Below are 26,411 nucleotides of genomic sequence, written 5' to 3'. Positions count from 1 at the left end.
AAGTTACCTTGTATTTATTTTGTCTAAATTAGGTATCTGCTTTTAGATGTGTATTTTATTGTTCCCAAGAGACTGCTTCATTTTTTGTCTTTGTAACCCTAGTGTCTACCATGGTGCCAAAGACAGAGCAGTTGCTTAATACATGTTTACTGACTGACTGCAACAGTAGAACAGAACTGTTAAGTAAGTAGAATTGGAATTTCCCTATATACCAAATAATTTGCAAGGAGAGAATTTATCAACTGTGAAAATCAAAAAATTCTAAGAAGTACTTAAACACAAAGAAGCAGCCAAGGTTATAGAGATCTAAGTCTTAGTTTCTGAATGAAATCTTTATTGAAAAATGTAGAATAAATTTTAATCCCCTCCTCCCAGTGGCTTTAAAAGAACTTATCAGAATAAGGCAGAGCTTCTCCACAGTTACATCTTCAAAGGAGCAGAAATGTGCTCATGGTGATGATAACATTATCATTAACAACAGCAATAGCTGGACCAGTTTGATTTCTTAATATAATTCTTCTATGAAGGCCTCAAATTCTTTCATATCAACCATCTAATTTCACTTTAAAAATGCATAACCAGTTTAGAAAGGGGCATAAGATGTTCCTTTTTTTTTTTTTTTTGACATAAGGAGAAATATAGAAAAAAAGATCAATTTTCCCAAAGCCTTCCCATAAATTAATGGAGGTGGAATGGGGAGAGAAGGCGCTAGATTTCAGATCTTTCAATTTTTGGTTTAGAGGTCTGCAAACAGGTCAACACAATAAGCAATAGTTCATGTGCTAAATACCACATTTAATATTTCCTTCTTTGGATCTTGCCTTTGTTATGCTTGTTATCAACTGTGAAAATCAAGAAATTCTAATAAGTACTTAAACACAAATGAGGAAAACCCATCTTGCCTCAGATACATATTATTAGTTGCACAACTCTGGGCAAGACACTTAATCTATCTGTCTCAGTTTCCTCATCTGTAAAATGGGAATAACAGCATCTACCTCTCAGATTTAGTTATGAGGATCAAATAAGATGCTATTTGTAAAGTGCTTTCCAAACTTTCAAATTAGAAGTATTCCAGTCATAGCCTGATTATGCAAACATGAGCAAATCACTAAAATTTCCAGAGCCTTAACTACCTAATTTGTAAAATGTGAATAATAATATTTGTACTACCTTATAGTATTTGTACTTACATTATGGGGCTTTTGTAAGGAAAGCATCTGTAAACTACAGAATTCTATAAATATCAACTATTATCATCATCTTCTGGTTGCTTTTACTCTTATGACTTAGACTTTAATAAGATCATAGCTATAGATCTAGAAGAAACCTTAACAAACAGGTTATCTAGTCCACCCTTTAGTTTTACATATAAAGTAACTGAGACCCCAGAAGGGTTCAAAAATAAAGTGATAAAGATAGTTTGCAATGGAGATGGTAATGAAATTCAGTTCCTCTAATTCAAGAGACCGTGCACTGTGCCTCTTGTGACTCTTATATGAACTGTGGCTTCACTATATGATAATGGTAATTCCTCTGTCAAAACAGATCAAAATTCATCTATAATTTCATTTACAGACTTTATAAATTGTTTCAGCTTAAAAAAAAAAAATGGACAACTTTTGTCAAGCATTCTGATGATGATACTTTCTAAATTTCCACAACTGAGTTGTGAAATCCACAACTGAGTTTCTGAATCCACAACTGAGTTGCCCTTGAATTCTTTCCAGCCTATTAACATTTGCCAAAGCTTGGGGTTTGTTGAAAAAAGCAATGGAGGAGCTAGTCACCTCTCCACCCTCAACTTCTTCCTCCTCCCTGATTCTCAGTCACTTAGACCCAACATACTGAACCTATAGAGAATGGCTCAAGTAGGACTTCGATATGAGTTTGCTCTACACTGACTTCAGTAGTTACTGACAATAAAGAAATGCTTCATAAAATTCCATTGATAATACGAATCATTTATCTTCAGGTAATGACTTAAAGACAACTGACAAAATATGATGGAAAGAGATAGTAGATAGGGAAGTTTCAGGGGATGTTTCTGTTCTACTTAATAGACAAAGAGGCAAATGATTCATGTAAATCTTGAGTAAATCATCTCACCTCTTGTAACTTCAATGTCCTCATGAGTAAAATAAGAGGGTTGCCCTAGTTCTGGGATTCTTGGCCTTTTTGTTCTGGATACTTTAGAGAGAATAGTAAAGCCCATAAATCAATTCTCAGAAAAATATTTTTAAATGCAAAAAATAAAATCCACAGGATTACAATAGAAATCAAAAGTTCATAGATGCCAGGTATTAAGCCCAGTACAAGCCCAATGTCAGTCAGTTTAACAACATTTATTAAGTACTTACTATATGTCAGCATCTGTACGAAACATTGGGGATAAAAAAATAAAAATTAAAAAAAAATACCTGTTATCAAGGAGCTCAGAAATGTTTCTCAACTCCAATGATACTATGAAATGGTTAAATATTTAAATGCTCTACTTCAGACCAAGGCACATTCTGCAACCTCAGTATAGTTGATCTCAAAAGAAGAGAGTCAGGGAGGAACAAGAAGCTGATGAGGAGGAGGATATAGGATAAAGTACAAGAGGAAAGAGTTGTTTATTTTTTAAGTTTTTCGTTTTTAAAAAGTAAGAATATTTAGTAGCACATGTTTTCCATAATAATCACAATCTGTCATCTACTGGAATTAGAAAAATTTGAAACTGATAATTTGAGATCCATCATATTTCTAAAACATATGATTCTAGGGAAAATGGATGGTAGCTAGCTAGATAGAGAGAGAGGGGAAAAAGGAAAAGAGAGCCTGCTTTTGTCATGTCTGGACTTAATATACCATGGAGTTCTACAATGCACATATTTCAGAACCTAGTACAGTGCTTTTCACAAAGTACAAAGAAAGGCCTGTAAGTTGTTATAATAAGAGGAGCTTTGGAGTTGGAGTCAATCCTGGGGTCTCTTTACTAGATTTATATTTACTATCTGTGTGACCTAAGACAAAGCATTTTCATGTGCCTCAGGTTCATGTTATGCAAAACAGGAATCATAATACTCAGCTATTTATCTCACAGAGTTGTTATAAGGAAAGTGCTTAGGCTATATCAACACAACAGTAATAATCAACAAATGACTGAGAGGCAGCTGTGGTGAAAAGGACACTAGATTTGCAAAGTCCACTTGTCCTATATCTCAGGAAGCAGGGAGTTAGAACTCCCGAGGGATCTGGGGGAGTGGGAGAAAATGAACCTAGGAAGGAGATTCTGAATGAGGAAAAAGTAATGGAAGTGCAAAAATGAAATTAAAAAAAAAAATGGGACTAGTTGAAGAGGAGAGGAAAGGAGAATCTATTTGAGAGGGAAAAATGGGGGAGAAGAAAAAAATTATATAATCAGATAAAAAGAAACTATTATGCAAAATTTCAAAAAAATTTTTTAACAAATGAGAAAAGGGGATCAAAAATGAGGGGAAGCAGGGAAATGAGGTCCTAAAAATACTGAGGTGAATTAATAGAAGAAAACAGTGTTCATAGAAGAAAATCATAATTGAAAAAAATAGAGACAAATGGTCTCTTTAAATCACAATTTTAAACATAAATGGAATAAACAATTCAATAAAACAAAAAAGAATGACATATTAGATAAGAAAACAAAATCTATAATTATTTGATGCTTATAAAAAACACTTTTTAAAACACACAAAATTTAAACTATTCATCATGAATCCAGACTTTACTATCTAACAAAGTCAAGACAGTCATGCTATCCAGCAAAGCAAAAACAAACATTCAAAAAAAGAAGAAAAAGATACATTAACAAAACTAGATTAAGTTGATAGGAACAAGAGACAACAAACCAAGATTAGTAATAAACTTTTAAATTCCAAATACCACTGCAATCAAATTCATAAAGGAAATACTTTCTGACACAGAATTATAATAGTGATGAGGCTTCAATGATCCTGTCTGTCTTAGATAAGTCTAAAAGAAGGATGAAAGGGAAAATAAGAAATTCAACAAATTTCTGGAGAAACTAGACTTTAAAATCTCCTAAAGGAGACTGCAAGAGTATAATTGTTTCTAAAAATTGCATAGAACTTAAAAAAAAACCCAACAGACCATGTACTAGGGCAGAGAGATAAAGCAAATAAATGTGAGATGACAAAAACAGCTAATGTGTCCTTTACAAACCATAAAACAATAAAACTAGTCATTGATTTTAGGAACCACAAACAAAAGATACAGGTCCAAATGGAGATTTAACAATAAAATCCTAAATAATGAGTGGATCAAAGAACAAAGGACAGAAACAAGTTATAACTCTGCAAAAAAAAAAAAAAAAATGATGAGACAACATACTGAAATTTCTGAGATACAGCTAAAGCAGTTCTCAGAGGAAAAAAGTATAATCCTACAAATATACATTAATAAAATAGAAAAGAAGAGAATTAATGAACTGAACATATATTTTTTAAAATCGGAAAGCCAACAAATAAGCAAAACTAAAATAAGCACACAAAAAAGAGGTTTTTTAAATCAGAGGAGAAATAGACAAATAGGAAACAAAAAAACCCAGCAGAATTAATAATTAAAACTAAGACTTAGTTCTCTGAAAACACTAATAAAATTGATAAATCCTTTGCTAATGTGATTGTAAAAAGAGCAAAAAATCAGATCCATAAAATGGCAAATGAGCAAGATAATATCACAACCAAACCAAAATAAATAAAAATAATCAAAATACATTATGTATAATTATATGCTAACAAAACTGAGAACAAAAAAGAAATAGAAGAATAACTTCAAAAATATAAACTATCCAAACTATCAGAAGACCAGATGGAGACCTTAAATAACCCAATCTTAAACGAAACTGATTTCAGTATAAAGGAACTACCAAAGGATAAAAACAAAAAACAAACAAACAAACAAAAAAACCCTCCTAGAATTGATAGATTCATATGCAAATTCCAACAAACTTTTTTTAAATTTTTTATTATAGCTTTTTATTTATAAGATATATGCATGAGTAATTTTTCAGCATTGACCCTTGCAAAACCTTCTATTCCAACTTTTCTCTCCTTCCCCTCATTCCCTCCTCTACATGGCAGGTAGAGCAATACATGTTAAATATGTTAAAATATATATTAAACACAATACATGTATACATATCCATAGTTATTTTGCTGCACAAGAAAAATTGGACTAAGAAATAAGGTTAAAAATAACCTGAGAAGGAAAACAAAAATGCAAGCAGACAAAAACAGAAGGAGTGGAAATGCTATGTTGTGGTTCACACTCATTTCCCATAGTTCTTTCGCTGGGTGTAGCTGATTCTCTTCATTATTGAGCAATTGGAACTGACTTCCAACAAACTTTTAAAGAAGAGTTAGTACCCATAATTTACAAATTGTTTTCAAAAGCTGAGAAAGAAAGCACTCTACACTCCTTGTATTAGATAAATATAGTTTAAATATAGTTCTAATACCTCAGAGTAAGGGAAAGATAAAACACAGAAAAGAAAACTACAGACCTAAATCATGAAATCAAAAATTTTAAACAAAATCCTATCAGATTATAGTGAATTACCTAAGAAATTAGGGATACAAGAGTAGTTCAACATTGAGGAAAAAAATAAGCATGATTAATAATATTAAAAACAAAAACTTACATGACCATATGATCATTTCATTAGACACTAAAAAAAATGTTAGTGAAACACAACACTCTTTTATACTAAAAGCCCAACAAAGTATAGGCATAGAGGAACCTTTTTAATTTTACATAAAGTATTTATCAGAAACCAAAAGCAAGCATTATATGCAATGGGGATATGCTGGAACCTTTTTCTAACAAATAGGGAAATGAAGCAAAGATGTCCATTCTCCCCACTATTACGTGATATAGTTTTGAAATTGCTAGCAACAGCAGGAAGACAAAAGGACAAAAAGGAATGAAAGGTATAAAGATAAAGAGAAGATATTAATTGGGTCAATTACTAGCTTGAACAAGTTGCAAGAAACAAAATAAAGCCTCAAAAATCAACAGCATTCCTATATAATAAAAATAATAACAAAACACAAGAAGCAATAATAGAATCCCATTCCAAATACCTACAAAATGCAAAAACTATTTGGGAATCATCCTACCAAAGCAACCAAAAGACTTAATTGGCTCAGTTACAAAATACTTCTTAAAGAAATAAAGAATAACTTATACAACTAGAGGAATATTTAATGCTCATGGCTAGGTAAGGCCAATAATATAAGAATGACAATACTACCAAATCAAATTTATATTTCTAATGCTATACAAATCAAATGACCAAGATGACAATTTGTAGAACCTGATAAAATAATAATAATAAAAGTCATTTGGAAAAACAGAAGATCTAAAATATCAAGGAAAGATGAAAAGAAGTAGGGAAAATGAAGGCAATGGAACTTACAGAACTCAAATTATATTATAAAAGCAGAAATAACCAAACTATCTTGTATTGTTTTAAAAAAGAGTGGTAGATTAAAGGAACATTCTGATCAAAGGAAAATTAATAGAACTCAATAATTCATTGTTTAGTAAAGTGGAAATGTAAATTAACTAGGTAAAAACTTTATTTTTGATTATATCAAATCAAAAATGTATATCTGATTAAAAACTGCTAGGAAAACTAGGAAAAAATTTGACAGAAGCTAGGGTTAAACTAATAAAATACTCCATAATACATTATAAGTGGATATTTCACCTTAATATTAAAGATAATATTGAAAAAAAATTAGGAACCAAATAATCTCTCTCACACCTATGAATAAGAGAAATATTCTTAGCCAAACAAGATACACAAACAAAAGATATAATAGACAATGCTGAGTACATAAAATTGAAAAGCTACATAAACAAAATCAATATACCTAGGTTAAGAAGAGAATTGGTTGAAAATAGAAAAAAAAATCTTATCAAATTTCTCTAATAAAGATTTGGTATCCAAGATATTTAAAAATGTTCATACATATGTACGTACATACACATCTGTATATATAGGACTACTAATACTCATTCCCTAAAAGATAAGTGGTCAAAGAATATGAACAGTTCTCAAAAAAAATTGCAAAGTCTTTCATGACTACATGAAAAAATATTCTAAATCATTAATAAAAGAAAATTCAAGTCAAAACACCTCTAAAGTTAGATTTTATAATCTGCAAATTGGAAAAGATGACTAAAAATGTTCCTAGTCAATTCAGGAGGGGTTAAAGAATGCTGGATATACTAATACACTACTGATAGAGCTATAAAATTATATAAACATTATGAAAAGTAGTTTGGAATTATGCAAATAAAGTGACTCAAATAAATGTACACTTTGAATCAGGGACTCTATTAGACTCATACTCTAATAAAGTTGTTGGTATAAAGAAAGGCCTATGTGCAACAGAATATTTAGATCAGCACTTTTTATTATAACAAAGAATCAGAAACAAAGTAGATGCCCATCAATTGAGAAATGGCTAAACAAATTTTGGTGTAATATAAGAAATCTGATCCAGAATAAAGTGAGCACAAGCTAATTGTACAATATTTCAGAGTCTTATTCTCTTTGTACAGCAAAATAATGTTTTGGTCATGTATACTTATTGTGTATCTAATTTATATTTTAATATATTTAACATCTACCGGTCATCCTGCCATCTAGGGGGGGGTGGGGGGTAAGAGGTGAAAAATTGGAACAAGAGGTTTGGCAATTGTTAATGCTGTAAAGTTACCCATGCATATATCCTGTAAATAAAAGGCTATTAAAAAAAAAAAAAAAAAAAACCAGAATAAAGTGAGCAGAGCCAAGAAAACAATATATATGGCAACTACAACCATGTAAATAAAAAGAACTATAGATTAAAAGTTAATGTAACAAAAATATTAGAGCAGGAATAGAATGAAGAAATATGAGAAGAGACCTCCAACACACCTTTTTGTGAATGTGGGAAATCCACAAGTGTTATGCATAGCATATGTTTTCAGATTTTTTTCAGTACACTGAGCAGTTAAGCTGATTTTTATTTCCTTTGTCTAAAAAAAATGTTATATGAGATAGCAAAAAATAGTTGGGATAACTATAAGCATGTAAGAATCAGAAAATATCAATAAATGTGTATTTTTTTTACAAAGATATATTTATTTCTTTTTTTTCTGAACCAATTTTTTTCTTTTTCAAAAAAAAAAAAAAAAGTAAACAACATTTCCCAATTACAAGAATAATTTTTAACACTGATTTTGAGCTTCAAATTCTATCCTTCCCTACCTCTCCCTGCTCCTTTGAGATGGTAAGCAAGCAAGCTGACATGGGTTACATACATGCAATCATGTAAAAATATTTCAACATTATTCATTTGTGGGAAAAAATTCAAACCAAATAAAGAGTGGGGGGGATGAAAAATAGTATGCCTCAATCTGCATTCAGATGCCATCATAATCTGTTTTCTAGAAGTAGAATAAAAAAAAAAATTTTTATAAGTGAATTTTCTCATAGAAAGAACATGTAAGAATTTCCTAGGCCACTTAAAAAAAATAGATGAGTTTTCTTCATTTTCAAATTTAAATGTACTCTACAAACACACTTATTACAAATGATCATATAGGTATCAAACACTCCAAAATCTTATTGGGTCCTGGGGATCGGATCCAATTAGCTAGCAAGAGCTTCAAGAAAAAAGCAAAAGTCTTGAATGGCTAAGTTCACTTGCATATTATATTTTACTATAATTAGGAAATGCCAGTAAGAAAAGTAGGTATCCCACCAATACCAGAATGGGTAATTCACTTGTATTAAACCAATTTGTAGAATATATTTCAGTGCTAAAAATAAAGTTGACAAATTGTTCTTATACATTAATACACCTAAGCAGTAAGATTTTTTTGACTATACATGTAAAGAAGCTATAATAAAGCACTGCTGACTATACCAAATCCTCATCTGAATTCACAGGGGTGTGTGTGGGGGGGGGGGGGGGGGGGGGGGGGGGGGGGGGGGGGGGGGGGGGGGGGGGGGGGAGTGCATGAATAGTCACTTAATATGCAATTTTAACCAGTCATCACCACTCAGATAACACATCTAAAAGAGAAAGCACACTACCGAAACAATCCTAAATCATGTCTTTGAAGAAACACATTTTTAAAGAAATGTAACTCTGCTGCACCCTCTGGGCTGCAGGGGCTGAGATGGAAGTCGGGCTGCTCTGGGGCGGTCCGAGAGCGAGCCCCCCCCCCCCCCCCGCCCAGACTGGACGCAGCGCTCTTCCGCGGGGGCCGCGCCCGGCAGCCGGGGGCTCAGTCTATCACTCTCTCTCACGCTACCTTGCACGTAAGAGAGCCCTCCCCTCCCCCCGCCCGCGGCCTCGACGCCTCCGGGACGCCTCGGCAGGAGCAGCCCCCGAGGAGGAGGCCGCAGGTTAGCAGCAGCGGGCCTGGCCAGCCTTGGCCGGCCCTACCACAAACAGTCCGCAGACTCAAAGCGATTGCTTTCTGAGCGTGGTGAGGAGACGGGCCGGCCCCTCCTCGTCTGTGAAGGTCTTTGGAACAACTGCGCGCCGCCCGCAGCGGGAGCTAAGGACGCGGCCCTGCCCCAGCGCAGGAAGGAAGCGCGGAGACGCCCGGGGGCGGAGAAGAAGGGTTTCAGAACAAATCCCTCTCGGGGGAGTCTGCGCCATTTGCCGGGCCCACCTTCGCTCAGAGGCCTCCACCCTCATTCACGCTGAGGGCAGCCCCGCTGGTGCGGGGTTTGTGAGGGACTGACGGCGCGCAGCCGCCGGAGAGCGCGGGGAGGAGCGGGCGCGCGGCCAGCGGCAGTCAGCTACCTACCTGACACGCTCTGTCGGTTTGAATCGGAATCCCCATTACTTGTGTTTGAATTGCTCGGAGAGTTGTTGTCTACCCCTCCCAGAAGGGGGCGCAAATGACTCACTGATACTTGCTCGATGAAAGATGTTCCGTACTTCCGGAAATACCACCATTCGAAAATCTGGAAAAGAAACAATAAAGTTCCATTGCGGGATTTCTGTTTGGGTTCCAAGTGCTTTGAGATGCTTTCTGACCGTGTGTCGATTCTCTTATAATCCGCAGTTGTTATATATTTGAGTTTTAACAATGTTCATATTAACTACTTAACACTGGTTACAAAGGAAAAAAAAGCTATATTAAGCAAAAAAAAAAGGGGGGGGGGGGCGGGGAACCATATTTAGATCTCATATGATCTTGCCCTAGATGCAAAAGTTTCTGGCGAAAATGTTTACAGGTTGAGCTGCCACATATTAACAGAAAGTCAATTTAAGTCAAAGAACTTTTAAAACATACTTTTTTTACATCTAGGACAAACTGTAGAGATGGGCTAGAACTAAGAATTCGAATATTTTTTTACACATTCAACTGCAGTGAAATTTGTATGAGTGCATGTGTAGAATTTGTTAACACAGTAAAAGTCCATCTACTGAAATTTGCTTTAAACAAAAACCTAGCAGTTTCCTGTTTTATAAATTCATTAATTTATTATTGTACCCATGCATTACAAAAGGAAACGAAATTTCCTTAACAATAATTTTCCTAAACTGTACGCTGACAGACTGACCAGAGACTTCCTAACATCTGGGGCTCCAAGCCATCTTACCTACTTTATTTGGCTCCACTGAGAAAATCCTCCTCCAATTTTTCTCTCTCAAAGTCAGTCTCTCTCTTTCTCTGCCACCTGCTTTTCATTCCTCCTTTGCACAACAGGTGTTTGGCTTGGATTTAGTTCCCACCCATTGCCTAGCATTGGAATTCATTCCACAGTAGAAATTTAATAATACTCATTTAAAAATACTCAATGTATTGGCTCTTGCAATATTTTCTTGGGGTGAATAAAATTTTCCATTTTTGCAGAAATCTCTTACTCAGAATAGACTTAGTCCAGAACAACTCATTTCATAAAAATGAGATTTCTGTTGAATACTCATAATAAAATATACATTACTGAAAAGAAATGGGTGGGTTTTTTTCTAATCCTTTATATATAGAGTCTCTAAAGAAGGTGAATAGTACTTATGTATTGGAAGATAGTTTATAAAAAAATTTTCTAATCTTGTAATGGGAGTTCAATTTATGTTAAGAAGTGCTCTATATATGTAAGGGTATGTGTACATGGCATAAATATTAAAAATCCAGACTACCGCCTTATATAAATAATTTTGGAAAAAGGAATGGAAGAGGGATATTTTTAAAGTTAATGAAATCAAAGATATCTGATAAGAGGCTGAAGTAGCTCACCAAATCCCCAAGTTCTATAACTAAGAAATTATGCTTTAAGCATAGAACCATAAAAGGCCCTTGACTACACCCAAGAGGCTGAAGCAATTTAACATGAAGAAGGTTTGGAGTTTTTTAAGGTTGAAATTAAAAATTCCGGAAAATTTCCCCTACCTCTTCCTCCCCAAAGTCTAGCTAAGAAAGGAAATACAGGGCCACAACCTTACAACCTGGTATAAGATATCCTCATGTTTTTTGTTAAATCTCAGGTTCTAGTCAGAGAAAAGTCACCGTTTCAAAACGAAATTTCATGGCATATTTGATGAATACATATTTAATATGCTTGAGTTTTTTCTCCCTGATACACAAACTACAAAATTTTCATAACAAATCGATATACAAGTAATTGATTTTTAGATATATTGGTAACTTGATGGACTTGTCATCTGTCACATATTTTTTTAAAATGGTCACAAAATAGATGACATGTCATTTTTTTAAATGACATTTTCTCAGATACTTTTACTAAATAAACCTACTGATCAGAGAAAAGCCAAAATATCCTATGTTATAAGTGAACTGCACTACAAACAATTCAAGAATCAACTCTATGGAGTGGGCTCAAATCTTCATCTACCCTGTACTAGATTTCCAATCACTTTGGATATTCTACCATTACCTCAAATTTTAAAAGTGTCTAAAACCTAAATCATCTTTTTCTTTAATGTTATCTCTCCCATCTGACTCCCAGTTCTGTTAATGGCAATTCCAGTGCCTTCCCTCTGTTAATTATTTCCTATTTATCCTAGAGATAGCTTCTTTTGTATTTATTTCTTTGCATGTTGTCTCCCACTCCTCACCCCCACTCCTTTAAATTATAAGCTCCTTGAAGGCAGAAATTGGGTTTTATGCCTTTTTAGAGCCAGAACTTAGAACAGTACCTGGTATATAGTAAGTCCTTAGTAAATCAATCTGTCAGGCAAGCAGGTTCAAAAACTTGAGAGCCATCATTTATTTCTTTCTCTCCTCTTCTTCCTTTCCTACATCTAATAAGGTACCTGCTTTGAATAAGGTTTTGAGTCAGTCACATGTTGACCCGCAAGTCCTGCAATTCACTAAAAATTCTAGTTCTTTTCCACAAGAAATGCTTTTTCAATGGTTCTCTTTGATAACTAAAGACATTTCTTATGTAATTTTTCTTACATTTGTCCCTTCCTTTTCATTTCCAAAGCAACTGATTCCATTTACTTGAACTTAGCACTGCAATAACTCTTCCTAGCTCCCCCTTTCCTATTTCCAATTGATCTTACACAACTGTGTGAGATCTGTTATGGGCCAGAACCCTGTACTTGAAACAAGGATTCTTACAAGATTCTTACAAGGTGTTAAGCCAGTGGAATTGATAATACAATGGTTATCTAGTTTAGCATGGTGATTAATAGTTCTCTAGTTCAGTACATGTACTTAGTACATGTAGTATATGTAAATGTAGTATAGTATATACTAAGTAGTACATAGTACACATACTACATTTGTAGTATGTAGTACTATGCTCTACTACATATACTATATGTACTACTTAGTATATACTACTTAGTATATATAGTATATGTAGTAGTACTATGTACTACTTAGTACTTAATATAGTTCTACAAGATTCACACTTATGAGGATGTAATTAAAATAGAGCATATAAAGCTGGGACAAGCTCAACCAGAGTCAGAGCCAGAGAAGACAAGAGGACTGGAAGCAGGAGCTCATGCTCTCAGAGCCAAGGAGAGACATTCACTCCACCTCACACCACTGTAGTGGCTGGCCTGTAGTGGCTCCAAGACCTCCAGAAAACCAACAAGAACATTACAGAGATCCACCTTTTTAAAACATCAGTTTCATCCCCACAAAGCCTTATTCAATGGCTCCCTATTGCCTTTAAGTATGAGTACAAACCCCCACAGCCTGCCACTTAAGAATCCTCTTTAATTTTTTTTCAACTTTAGCTCCCTACTAAATTACAACACTACATATAAGCAACACCAATCAAACTAATCCATTCAAAGAACCATTAAAACTTCAAGGTTGAAGTGACATCTTGGAGCATTCTAAGCCAATGCCTACCTGAAAAGTGCTTCCCTCTATATAATCTCCAACAAAATTCAACTGCTGCTTCATAATCTTCATTAAAAGGGAACTCTTTATGTTACAGAAAGTTAAATAGGTGGTATAGGGATCCAGAATCATGCCATAGGACAATCAATTAAGAAACAGAAAGAATATATTTACCTAGAGAGGCAGGACTTAATAGGGGAACAAATGTCTTAGCTGGAGGACTGCCAGGTGGAATAAAAATTAGATTTATTTTGCTTGGCCCCAAAGGAAAGAAATAATACTTTATGTATTGAGAAATTCAAGAGTATTGATTTCAACTTAATATAAGGAAGAACCTGTCCAAATAGTAGAGTGATCCCAAAATGTTCTACCTAAAATGTGGTGTCCAGAACTAAATACACTGCCCCAGGAATAGTCTGACTAGCACAGGATATCATCAGGACTATCACTTTCATCATTCTTAACATTATTCTTTTATCAATCAACTTTTTAGCAGGCATGTCATATACTAGATACCCAATGTATAATCGACTCATACGTTCAACCCATTTTCACATGAATTTCTTATCCCTCCCCCTCTCACCCAATCGTAAATCACTCATTCAGTACCTTTTATTGGAGGAACTGGGGGGAATGGGATAGAGACTAGTTCAACTTGCATGGGAGAAGGATTTAGAATATATATATATATTCCTTTGTTGTTATTATTATTCTAAGGATATAGCTTTAAAGTTAAATTTAAAGTCCTATTCTGAAAGATTATCATGGTGTATAGGTGATTTGAGTTCTTGAGGCATGAGCTTAAACAATTTCTATCAAAATGGAAAGGCTCTGGGTACATAAAGTTAGCCATGAACTGATAAAGTTTAAATTTACAGTGACCCATGAAACAGATAAAAACACATATAAAAATGAAACAGTTCTGTGTAGTCCCTAACCACTGATGAAGCAGGTAGCTAGGTGATAAAGTGGATAAAATGCTGGCTCAAGACTCAGGAAGAGGTCCCTCCGCAGACAATTAATAGCTTTTCTGATCTTGGACAAGTCACTGAACCAGACAACTTCAATTTCCTTATCTCTAAAATGAGAATAATAATATCATTTACTTATCAGGGTTGCTGTGAGGATAGAATGAGATAACATTTGTAAAGGCCTTGCAAACCTTAAAGCACAACATAAATGCCCGCTAATGTTATGTGCATAATTGACATTGGTGGAAGATTAAAAAAGCAGCCAAAAGGCGCGGAAAATCATGAATGTTTTAGACTTTGAAAAATCTGTAATTGATATAATAATAATAATAATAAAAACAATAATAGCATTTATATGGAGTTTTAACATTTGCAAAGTGCTTCACAAATATTTTATCTTTATCCCAACCTTGGGAAGTAGTGTACCATTATACCTATTTAACAGATAAGGATATCAAGGTTCAGGGAGGTTAAATGAGTACATGAGGCAAAATTTGAGCTCAGCTCTTCTGAATCTACTCTATCCACCACTGACAGTCAGAGTGTCCTTGGCAGACACTGAAATGTTTTGTGACTAAAATGGAGAGGTTTTGAAGAGGGAAGGGCTTGGAGGAAAGAAAATTAGTCTGAATTTGGGCATTACATGTTTAAGATAGGGAGAAGTAATATTCTAAATCCTTCTCCCATGCAAGTTGAACTAGTCTCTATCCCATTCCCCCAGTTCCTTCAATAAAAGTTACTGAATGAGAGAGCTGGTCAGCTCAGGAATAAAGGCTCAGGATGCTGACAAATGTACCCTGGTCTCCTAAATACAACAGCTCCAAGCCACAGGAGTTCTCTTGTCAAAAGTTGTCTTGTCAAAAGTTCTTCCAGTTCTAAATCCTGTAATCTTTGCCAAGTAGGGAATCATCATTATAGTCTAGCACCTTCCTATGGTAAGGAATAGAGACTTGCCCACAATTACAGGCAAAGATCATATCAAAGGTGTTGCATGACAAACTGATGTCAGAAGTCTATTCAGCTCTAAATCCTGTCATCTCTGCCAAGTAGAGAAGAATGATTTATTAGGCACTTAAGCGTTGGTCACTCAGGTACTAGGGATACAAAACAATCTCTACCTGCAAACTGTATTCTCATGAAACAAGAATTATGTATGTGCACATGCATGTGTGCATATATAAGCATGTGTATATAAAAATATACATATATACAGAACAAATACAAAAAGAATAATAAAAATTAATTAGATAAGAAGTTTGGAAGGGAAGGAAAATCATCACTTGAGCTGGAGCTGTGCCTCAAACAAAGAGAAGGAGATGGAGGTGAGGACAGAGTGCATTCCAGATTCCATGCAAAGGCATGGAAATGGAAATCATGGCTTCTGTGAAAAAGAAAGATGTCAGGCTGGCCAGATCAGAATAAAGATAGGAAATAATGGCCAGGAGACTAGAAAGACAAGTGGAATCTAGACTGGATAGGGATTTAAAAAGCTAAACTGAGGAACTGATATTCTATCTTAGAATTAACAGGGAACCACTGAAGTTTACTGAGGGAGAACAGTGACATGATGAGATGTACATTCAAGGAAAATGTCTTTAGCAGCAGTGTGAAGAACCTATTGGGACACCATTACAATAACCTAAGTAAGGAATTATTAGAATCTAAGCTGTATAGGTAGAAAGAATGTGAGAGATGTTGTAAATAGAAACAACAAGATTTAGTGTAGGACAGGGTATGTGGGATGAAAGAAAAGTGAAGAGCTGAGAATAATGTAGAGATTGGCAGGATGGAAGGGCCTTTGATAGATATAAAAAAGATTGGAAGGGGGAAAGTTTGGGGGAACCCAGTTTTGGCTAAGTTAATTTTGAAAGGTATGGGAAAATATCATAACCCCTGCCCTCATACAAATTAGACTAGTTTTTCATTTTTCTGTTTTTTCTTTTAAAGTACAGACTGAGAGAGCTGGTTGGTTCAGGGATGGAGGCTGCTGACAGCACCCCCAGGTCATCTAAGTACAAAGCAGCTTCATAATATCTTTGATTCTTTGGGAAAGGATGAGAAGTTCCACTTAGTGTATCAATCTGAGGTGTCCCCAGTGTCTATCCTTACTTAGTACCTTTTTCCTGCTATACTTAAATAAATCTCCTTTGGATAGCAATTAAGTGATCTATACAGATCTCACTTTGTTTCAATATCAAACGTAAACTACTGGATGACTGGTCTGAAGAAGACCAGCCCAGAAGATGCTTCAATCAGTTTGAAATGTCCAACAGGCAACTGGTGGCATGTGACTAAAGCCCAGGAGACATGCTGGAGCTAAATATACAGACCTGTCAATCATCTACATAAAGATGAAGTTAAACCTTGGGGAACTGATGAAGCAACCAAGAGAAAAAGTGGTTAGGGAGAACTGGAACAAAACTGTAGGAAACTTCCAAAGTTAAGAGCAAGATACAGATTGATATTCCAGCAAAGGAGATAAAGCAGCAGTCAGGCAGGCAGAAGGAGAATTACGAGAGAGTAGTATCATGAAGACCCAGAAAAGAAAGGATATCTAGGAGAAAAACGTGATCAACAGTGTCAAATGCAGCAGGACAACCCAAGAACAGTGAGGCCTTTAAAAAGTCCATTAGATTTTGGCAACTAAGAGAATACTAGTATCTTGAAAGCAACAGGTTTATTACAGTGACCACATCGTAAGCTAAATCACAAAAAAGATGTAAGGAAGAATGAAGTGGAATTATTAAGTGGAGACAACTTTTTCAAGGAGTTTGGCTGTGAAAGGGAGAGGAGATATGGAATGGTAGCTTGAGGAGATGGTAAATTTTAATGAAGGCTTTTTTTTTTTTTGTTTGTTTGTTTTAATAGGGAGGGTTGGGCATGAAGTTAGCAGGAAAGGAACCAATAGAAAATGAGAGGTTGGAAACTCGGGAGGGAGGGAAGATGACTGAGGTTACAATCTCCTATAGCGGACAGGAGAGAGACACAGAACAGATCTACTAATGTTCCATAGTGGCTCTCAATCTTTTAGTGTCATGGAACATGCTTTGTCAATCTGGTGAAGTCTCTGCCTGCCCCACTTCTCAGAATAATGATTTTAAAATACATAGGAATCCAAAGTCAACAATTATTTTAAAACAGGTATCTATATTTATCTATCTGTATTTAAACCACAAGAACTTTTGTTCTACAGTGATTTATGCTTCTCAGTGAAGGTAAGTCTACCACATTTGGAGCCTACCTTCTATCTACAGATGAGACAAAGTGGCAATGGCATCTGACAAAATAAAAATGTAAGGTTGAAGTTAAATGAATATATCTATGATAGAAGCAAGACAAGTTTAAATCTTTTAAATCTCAAAGCAAAAGAAAATTTCCAAAAGATTCTAACTGATAGGTATTTTAAAGCAATTAACATCAATAAGCACTGACTCAAATAATACTTTGCCATGATTATACAATCCTTATAAAAATGATCTATGTACAAATGGAGAGTATTAATGATCAAAATATAAGAAGGGAACAGAATTCCATAGACAATTCATTGATGAAAATCCAAAAAGAGCACAGGACTTCCCACACAATTTTTTTCAGCCAACTTCTCTTCAAATACTAATCCCACTAAAAGGTAAAAAGAATACAAAGTTCCACTATGTCTGTTATTTACTGATCTCCAACAAGTGTTTTATTCAATATAACAAAATGATGGCTTGAAAGGTCTCCTCTTCCCCATATATGTCAAAATATACAAGAGTTTATGACAGAGACACAGGAGCTGGCTAATGAGATCTGTTCCTGTACCCAATTCCCAAGAGAAATAACCAAGATAACTGGTGAATGCATAATCCCAGAGGAATATTGATGAAGGAACCAGAGAAACTATACCAAGCTAAATGCTGGTCTGAGTTTGGATTGCTTATAATATATTCACATATGAGTTTTAGCTCCTTTATGATGAGCTATAATCCATAAAAATATGGATTTTTGCTTACCCAGGAGTGTTGTATTTACAAAATATTACTAAACAGCTTGTTTAATTCTGAGTTCAAAAACCTGGGTCTCTAAGACACTTGTATCCATCCACAATCCTGAGAATACTTGGTAAATTCCTTTGTTTACATGTGATACAATTTATTATCTCAGAATCAGGACCCATTCACTCAAGCAAGAATGGCTACAATTAGGAGAGTCTTAGAGTCAACTCCTATAGGAACGTTGTCAATTGTTTAATTGTAGACATTTGTACCTTGGAAATCAGGAAAAATTACAAATCAGGTTGAATCATTCTTATAGTGCTACTTTAGGTTTAAGAAAGTAATGAAGAAAATGTTAGAAATTAAAATTTAACTTAAAAGTGTAACATGAATACATTTTTCTCAGAGAGCTAGCTGCTAAACATTTATCAGAATATTTTTACTTATAATGTTCATTATGTACCTATGCTTTTGTGATATCAATAAATAATAGTTAAGTAAATTCAATATATTTGAATATTGGTCAGTGTCTCTCTTTCCTTCAAATCCCTAATTAAACTGGATCACAAATATTTATATAGGAAGTCTGACAGGTATTGGGGGGTGGGGTTTCTACCCAAAGTTCAAGAAGGATTTTCCATTGCTGATAAGCTTCTTTAAATATTCCTTTTAGTAGAGGCACTGAAACTCAAAACACTCTGAAGACTCCTTAGTGAAATCCAGTCATTTGAGAGAGATTAGTAGATCCATCTTGGATAAGTGCTTTAGGTGGACATTGATTTACACAAAGAATGGAAAAGGAATATATTGGGTTGGATTACATTTGGGAAACTGCAGTGCTTTTAATAATGCCACACTATTTGTTGTTATAAAAGATTACCTTTTTTTAACATTAATATCCTCCTAGTAGTGTTATACAATACCAATCAAGGAACATAACAGTATGCAAAGAATCAGAATTACAGGGAAAAATTAAAAGGTCAAAGGAAAGATGCATGCAAGATTTAAATGGGAGTATAACATATAAGAAAAAATATATATATAAATTACCAGAAAAGAGTACACATGATAAAGTGAAGAAGGCAATGAATTTGAAGTCATTAGGATCCTGGCACACTCACTTCATCTTGGAATTCTTTAGTTTCCTCAAATGAAAAAAGAGAGCTAGTTTCAATGTTATCTAAGGTCCTTTTCAATCCTAAATTTATGGTCCTTAAGACCCAGCCAGTTAAGGTGGAATACCTAGCAAACACCTCAACAGTAGATTTGGATATCCTCTCTAATAGAGAGAATGTTTTCTCATCCTGGGTGTTTCTTGTCCTCCTATCCAATAAATCCTCCATGGGAGATCATTCCAGCTAGAAGAGTCTTTTTTTAGATCAACCAACAGACATTTAATAAGCAACTATTAGGTGCCAGACTAAGGTCTCTTGACATTATATGGGTATGTGTGCAGTATGCATATTTTCCACCTGTCATCCCCTACTCTTATTTGGCTAGCTGATGTCTTTTCTGATCATATACTTCTGGCTTTCTGGGAGATACTCAAAGAGAACTTCATTAATTCTTTACTGGTAGTATTCCTAATGACTCTAAATGAAAGCAAACGCTATCTTCACTATATCTAGAATTGGAAAATGTTTTCAAGGGTGACCTGCTCTGTACCAAAAATGTTACTAATAATCCGATAATTCCAAAGAGAGGCAAACTAGAAGTGATATAGAATTGATTTCTTGCTTCTCTTAACAATTTTCACTGTTTCCAAATGTTGGTATGCCTCTGTATGTGCCTATACTATTCAGATACAACATTAAAAATCACAGGACTATTTCCAAGGAATAAAAATGGATCTGCATGCACTCCAGTAGTGTTTGACAGAGAAAGCAAAAAATCTAGTGTTAAATCTTTAACATCATTGTGCAGTAAAAGAAAGACCTCAAATGACTATAGTATAGAGAAATGAGACTGTAAATCTTTATAACTATTTCATTTGAAAGTTTACTTTTTGTTTGTTTGTTTGTTTGTGGCAGCCCTTTTCGTAGTGGCTAGAAACTAAAATTGAATGGATGCCCATTAATTGGAGCAGGCTGAGTAAATTGTGGTATATGAATATTATGGAATATTATTGTTCTGTAAGAAATGACCAGCGGGATGAATACAGAGAGGCCTGGAGAGACTTATATGAACTGATGCTGAGTGAAATCAGCAGAACCAGGAGATCATTATACACTTCAACAACAATACTGTATGAAGATCAACTCTGATGGAAGTGGCTGTCTTTGGCAGTGAGAAGATCCAAATCAGTTCCACTGATCAGTGATGAACAACCACACTCAGAGAAAAAACACTGGGAAATGAGTGTGGACTGCTTGCATTTTTGTTTTTCTTCCCAGGTTTTAACCTTTCTAAATCTGACTTTTCTTATGCAACAAGAGAACTGTATGAAAATGCCACATAAGTTGTACTTTAGATTATACTTTAACATGTTTAACATGTATGAGACTGCCTGCCATCTAAGGGAGGAGGTGGAGGGAAGGAAGGGAAAAGTTGGAGCAGAAGTGATTGCAAGGGTCAATGTTGAAAAATTACTCATGCATATGTTCTGTCAATAAAAAGCTATAATTAAAAACAAAAACAAAAAATAGTTTACTTTTTTATGCTTTGTGTTGCTGTATAATTTTTGTACTCTTGGTAGCTAGTTTTTTAATCTAAAAATCTTTTGGGAATATTGTTTAATGTTTTGATTTTATGATAGTGAAGCTTATATTCAGTGTTTTGTCAATTAATATTATATGCTTCTAATAAAAGCAACCAAAAACGCCACCTCCTTCCAAAAATAAAAAAGAATCTAGTGATGAGGGTTGAGGGCTGTCACTGAAATTTTGAATGAAAGTATATTTCCTATCAGGAGAAGCAGTTCCTGGGTCAGCTTGATAGAACATTGGATACAGTGCTGGCCCTCAGGAGGACTGAAGTTCAAATTTGGGCTCAGATACTTAATACTTAACTAGCCATGTGATCCTAAGCAAGCCAGTTAACTCAACTGCCTACAAAAAAAAAAAAAAAAAAAAAAAAAAGGAAAGAAGAAGGAAGAGAAGGAAGAAGAGAAGGAGGAGGAAGAGAAAGAAGAACAGGAGGAGGAGGAGGAGAAGAAGAAGAAGACCATTCATTAAACTCTCTAGGAAAATCACCGTCTAGAAAAGGGATCATTATTAAGATCCTATCAGTCTATTTACAACCTTATGATCAGAGTTTTAAAATTTTTTTTTTATTCTTTCATAGCTTTTTATTTACAAGTTATATATATGGGTAATTTTTCAACATTGACAATTGCCAAACCTTTTGTTCCAATTTTCCCCCTCCTTCCTCCCACCCCCTCCTTCCTCCCATCCCCTCCCCTAGATGGTAGGATGACCAGAAGATGTTAAATATATTAGAGTATAAATTAGATACACAATAAGAATACATGGCCAAATAGTTATTTTGTTGTACAAAAAGAATTGGACTCTGAAATACTGTACAATTAGCCTGTGAAGGAAATCCAAAATGCAGGCAGGCAAAAATATAGGAATTGGGAATTCAATGTAATGGTTCTTAGTCATCTCCCAGAGTTCTTTCACTGGTGTAGCTGGTTCAGTTCATTCCTGCTCCATTGGAAATGATTTAGTTCATCTCATTGCTGAGGATGGCCAAGTCCATCAGAATTGATCATCATATAGTATTGTTGTTGAAGGATATAAGGATCTCCTGGCCTTGTTCCTTTTACTCAGCATCAGTTCGTGTAAGTCTCTCCAGGCATTTCTGAAATCATCCTGCTGGTCATTTCTTACAGAACAATAATATTCCATAACATTCATATACCACAATTTATTCAGTCATTCTCCAATTGATGGGCATCCACTCAGATGATCAGATATTTCTAAAATGGGCTGAATTTTTCCTAGCTATTGATAATGATTATAGACTTCTCTCTTGCTTGAACTTCATGTTCTTCATATATCTTTTTTAACTTCCATGTTATTTCCAGAATTCCATGTATCAATCAAATATATTTCCTGGTACATGTAGAAAAATATTTCAGGTGTTCCTTCTGAGTAATTAACTTCCCATTTACTCCCAAGAGACTGAAATGATTCTCATCTCCCAAAATTGTTGATCTCCTTCCTATGACTTCTTCCTTAAGAACTAAAATGAATGATACTGGTGTTCCAGTGAGTATAATTACAGTGAATGTTGGAGATCGAAGAGAGGGGAAATATGAAACTTCCCTTCAGTGTCCTATGAGCTAACACTAACCCATAACAGGAAAGAATGCCAAAGGGACACCAGCTGGGTAAGTCTGTGAAACTATCTGGGAGTGAATAGCTTTCAGAAAGGATAGAAGATTCTCTATGAAAAGTAGATAACCTTTTGAAGAAGACAGGAGCTTCAATGTTAAAAGTTAGCAATTGACAATGACAATAGAGTGCAGTGTGAAGCAGACTGGATTTGTGATCAGGAGTGCCTAGATTCAAGTTCTGATTTGAATGCTAACTAGCTGGGTGACCCTGGATAAGTCTCGGAGCCTCATTCCTTCATCAGTAAGTAGGGATAATAGCATGAGGTATTAGGTAGTACAGTAGATCAAGCAAAGAAGCCAGAAGACTGCTTCAAATACTAGTTGTATGGGCAAGTCACTTAACCCTCATCTATAAAAGGGGAACAATAATAGTACTTGGCTCCCACGGTTTATGAGGCTAAAATGAGATGTTATTTACAAAGTGCTTACAAACCTTAATGCATTATGTGAAATGCCAACATTAATTTTTATTGCTGTTTTTGTTACTATTAGCAGAACCTACCTTATAAGATTGTTCTGGAAGAAACATTTACTTAAACCTAAGGACTCACTTAGAAATGTAAGTTATTATAAGAAACATCAGTTCACAAGCAACTTTCCCCTTTCTAACCCTTACTTTTTAACCGATGTTTGTGTTTTTTTTTTAATTCCTTGAAGTTTTTTTTTTTTTTTTTTTTTTTTTTTTTTTTTAAGAAACATAAGATAGCTGTCAAGTGGGTCCCAGTCTCCTATGTTAAGCCTCAGTTCCCAGCTCCCTAAAATCTATTCCTCCAAAATGGGTTCCCTGATTCCTTATTCCCTCCCAGCCACCTGGTGCCCAAGGTTCTGGGGGGTGGGGGGGTAGAGGGAGAAAGAGAGAAAGGGAGAGAAGGAAGAAGGCAGTGAGGAGGAAAAGAGGAACAATAAGAAGACATGCTTGTGACACAAGTTTGAACAAAGACCCAAGAGCTGAAATTTCTAGCAAAAATTTTCCTATTAGAGCATTAATTATTATAGACTTATATGATGCAAAATAATGTAGTATATGTTCTGCCTATTCTTGTTAGTTCAAGGTATCATAGATGTGCTCTAGGTTAGTTAAACCAAAACAAAACACACTTTGGCATTTTAGAAATTATTTTACAGATTCCTATTTTTTTTTAAAAAGAAAAATTAAATCACTATTATTCAAATGCCTTCCTTTTTTCCTCACTTAGTTCTTTAGGCCTATTGCTTGGAAGGATATTTTTGTTTGATCTGGCCTAATAAACTACTAAACACATCAGATCCCAGAGCTAGAGCTAGAAGATTAGAGATCATTTGGTCCAACCCTCTCGAAATAAGTCTTGGACTGAGAAAGAAGTCTGGACCCTTATTCTAATTTTCATTTAACTTGAGGAAGTCCCTCCCTTTCTGGCAAGTCTCAGTTTCCTGCTCTGAAAAAGTGGGGACCCCACCATATCAGAGAAGCAAACTCCCTAATGGAAGAAGAGTCAGCCAGTTAGGAATGAAGGGCTCCTTTCTCCCTTAGCTCTCACTGGCCCCTTTCCTTAAGTGTCTCTTAATGCTACTTCCGTTCACTCCATGACAAACCACTACCCTCAAGACATTCCAATTCTCATTTTCACAGTAAGATCCTTACAAGTGACAAGTCTCCCAGAACAGCTGACTCTTCTGACTCCTGCAGAGAGCATTATTTTTCATGGTGGACCTGAGAAGCTGTAATCTGATAAGTCTGCAGGCTCTTCAGTTCCCTCCCATTGTCTGCAGCTTCCCCAGCCATCTGGCCTCCACAGATTCTTACCCTTTCCCTTTAGAGCCAAAAATCAAGTTGTTTTATAATTCACATGCCCTGTCTTGTTCATAATGCCTCTAAGACCCCAAATAAGCCTTTTTTCTCTAATTTCCCCAGCCTCTTCTCTAGTCATCCCTCACCCCCAAGATTGTAGACTAGCTGGAATCTGGCAAGCTCCAGAAAGTGATGGATAGTAATCAAAAATTATAACTGTGCTAAACTAAAGAAGATATTTTAAGTTATTCTAATGGCCCATGTGAAAAGTTTTATGACAAAAAAAGGTTTAGTCATTTTAAAAAGGCTTTTTTTTTTTAAGTATGAAAAGAGCTATGTTTAATCAGATAATTTTTAGAGTTTAAAACCCTAGCAATTTGCAAATATAATCTCCTTGAATTACAGTTTCAAAAACAGTATCATATTTGCTTTTCTGGTTCCTTTATGTAACTCATCATTCCAGTGGATAATACAACAAATGAACATAATCTGACTACTCCACTTTATCTCCTACTCATTTCCTGACTCTTTTGCCAATCCAACTACCTGCTAAGTTTTACCCCCAGCCCAAGCGCTTTCTCCTGATTCTCTTCTTTATCATTCTCACTTCCCCTAATTTTCTTGTATCCATTCTCCACTTTACTTTGTTTCACACATGTATGAATCTGTGCACATACATTTGTGTGTATGTATGTAGTATATACATACATTTATATAGGCAATGAATTTTTCTATTTGTATTTTTATGCATGATAGCTCTATACAATGAGTTATATAATTTCTCCTAAACTACCACATTTATTAACAATCATTAACTAATTAATTACTTGTGGCTAATATTTATATGGTCCTTGCTATATACCGGGCACTACACTGAGTATTTTAAACTTATCACCTCAATTGATTCTCTCAACAATCTATTATCCCTATTTTAAAGATGAAGAACCTGAGACAGAGGATAAGTGATTTGACCCGGGTCATAAAGCTAGAAAGTGTGTGAGGTTGAATTTAGCCTCAGGTCTTCCTGATTCCAGGCCTAGGAACCTGTACCCACCACCTGGGTGTGCCCGGCTTAAGTGTTTTATCCCACACTGTTGCCACCTCCCACCAACACTACAAATTTCCCCCTTTGAAACAGCAGTCTGGCTGCCAGCTTCCTTTTCTATTCCATTCTCTCAGCAGAATAGGTTTTATCCTTGCGTAGGCACATACACAAATAAAGGGTTAAATTGGCAGGTTAGGGTGGTAATGACAGCTGCTGTTTTTAGGACTAGTGCTGGGGGGATGGGAGAGTGGGGAACAGAGTAAGGAGAGACTAGTGCCAGCTGAAAGGCAGCTGGCACAGGAGACCACTCAAAGTTGAGAAGCAGAGAACTACTTAAAACAGTAAGTTGGAATCCGGAATAATGGGACAACGGTGGTTAGGGAGGAATCTGGCTCTGAAACTACCATTTTTGATTTGGGGCCAGTTTCCAACCAATGAGACTGAGCTGCCCTAAATGGATGACTCAAATCTGAGCTTCTTGTTTTTAAAAGAACACACATCTGGGAGAACAAAGCAGCTCTCTACTGAATACATTTTATATTCAGGCAGGTGTGTCAGGCTGATAGATTTTGTTTCTACAACAGCTACTCCCTTTCTACTCTCTCCCATCCCCACCGCCCCCTGCTTCTCCTCATATAATTAAATTTCCTGATCTATCAGCTCCGAAGCTGATATCCACAAACCAATTTATTCCCCAAGGGCAATAATGTTCTTTTTTGGGGGGAAGGTAGGGGCTACAAAGTCAGACTCTAAGTAGACTACCCCTGGTTGCAGTTATTGAATAATTCTCTTCCTGCTGACAATAAACAAAACCAAAGTGTTTTATGAACACAGCTGTGGATGGGGTACCTAATGCTTTACTTCAATTCTATTCACATTAAAAGTACCACACATGATGAGGTTTATAAGAGGCCAGAAGAGGAGGCCAGGT

The 26,411-nt window shown here is 35.4% G+C and overlaps 1 protein-coding gene across 4 annotated transcripts in view; it reads right to left on the bottom strand.

Annotated features, from left to right (window-relative positions):
- The window catches only part of ST7 (suppression of tumorigenicity 7), a 282,179-nt gene that overhangs the window by 108,645 nt on the left and 147,123 nt on the right, over positions 1–26,411 (bottom strand). For 3 of the 4 annotated variants that reach the window (XM_031938860.1, XM_031938862.1, XM_031938861.1), the window contains exon 3: positions 9,859–10,018. In XM_031938860.1, coding sequence (XP_031794720.1) covers positions 9,859–10,018 — 160 coding nt within the window. Of the gene's footprint in view, positions 1–9,720; positions 9,836–9,858; positions 10,019–26,411 lie in introns of those variants that run through there. The other variant, XM_031938863.1, reaches the window with a different exon arrangement.

This window comes from Sarcophilus harrisii, chromosome 5 (genome assembly GCF_902635505.1).
Source record: "Sarcophilus harrisii chromosome 5, mSarHar1.11, whole genome shotgun sequence".
NCBI lineage: Eukaryota > Metazoa > Chordata > Mammalia > Dasyuromorphia > Dasyuridae > Sarcophilus > Sarcophilus harrisii.
The sequence above is the reverse complement of the archived record's forward strand: the minus strand, read 5'-3'. Positions and strand labels throughout refer to the sequence as shown.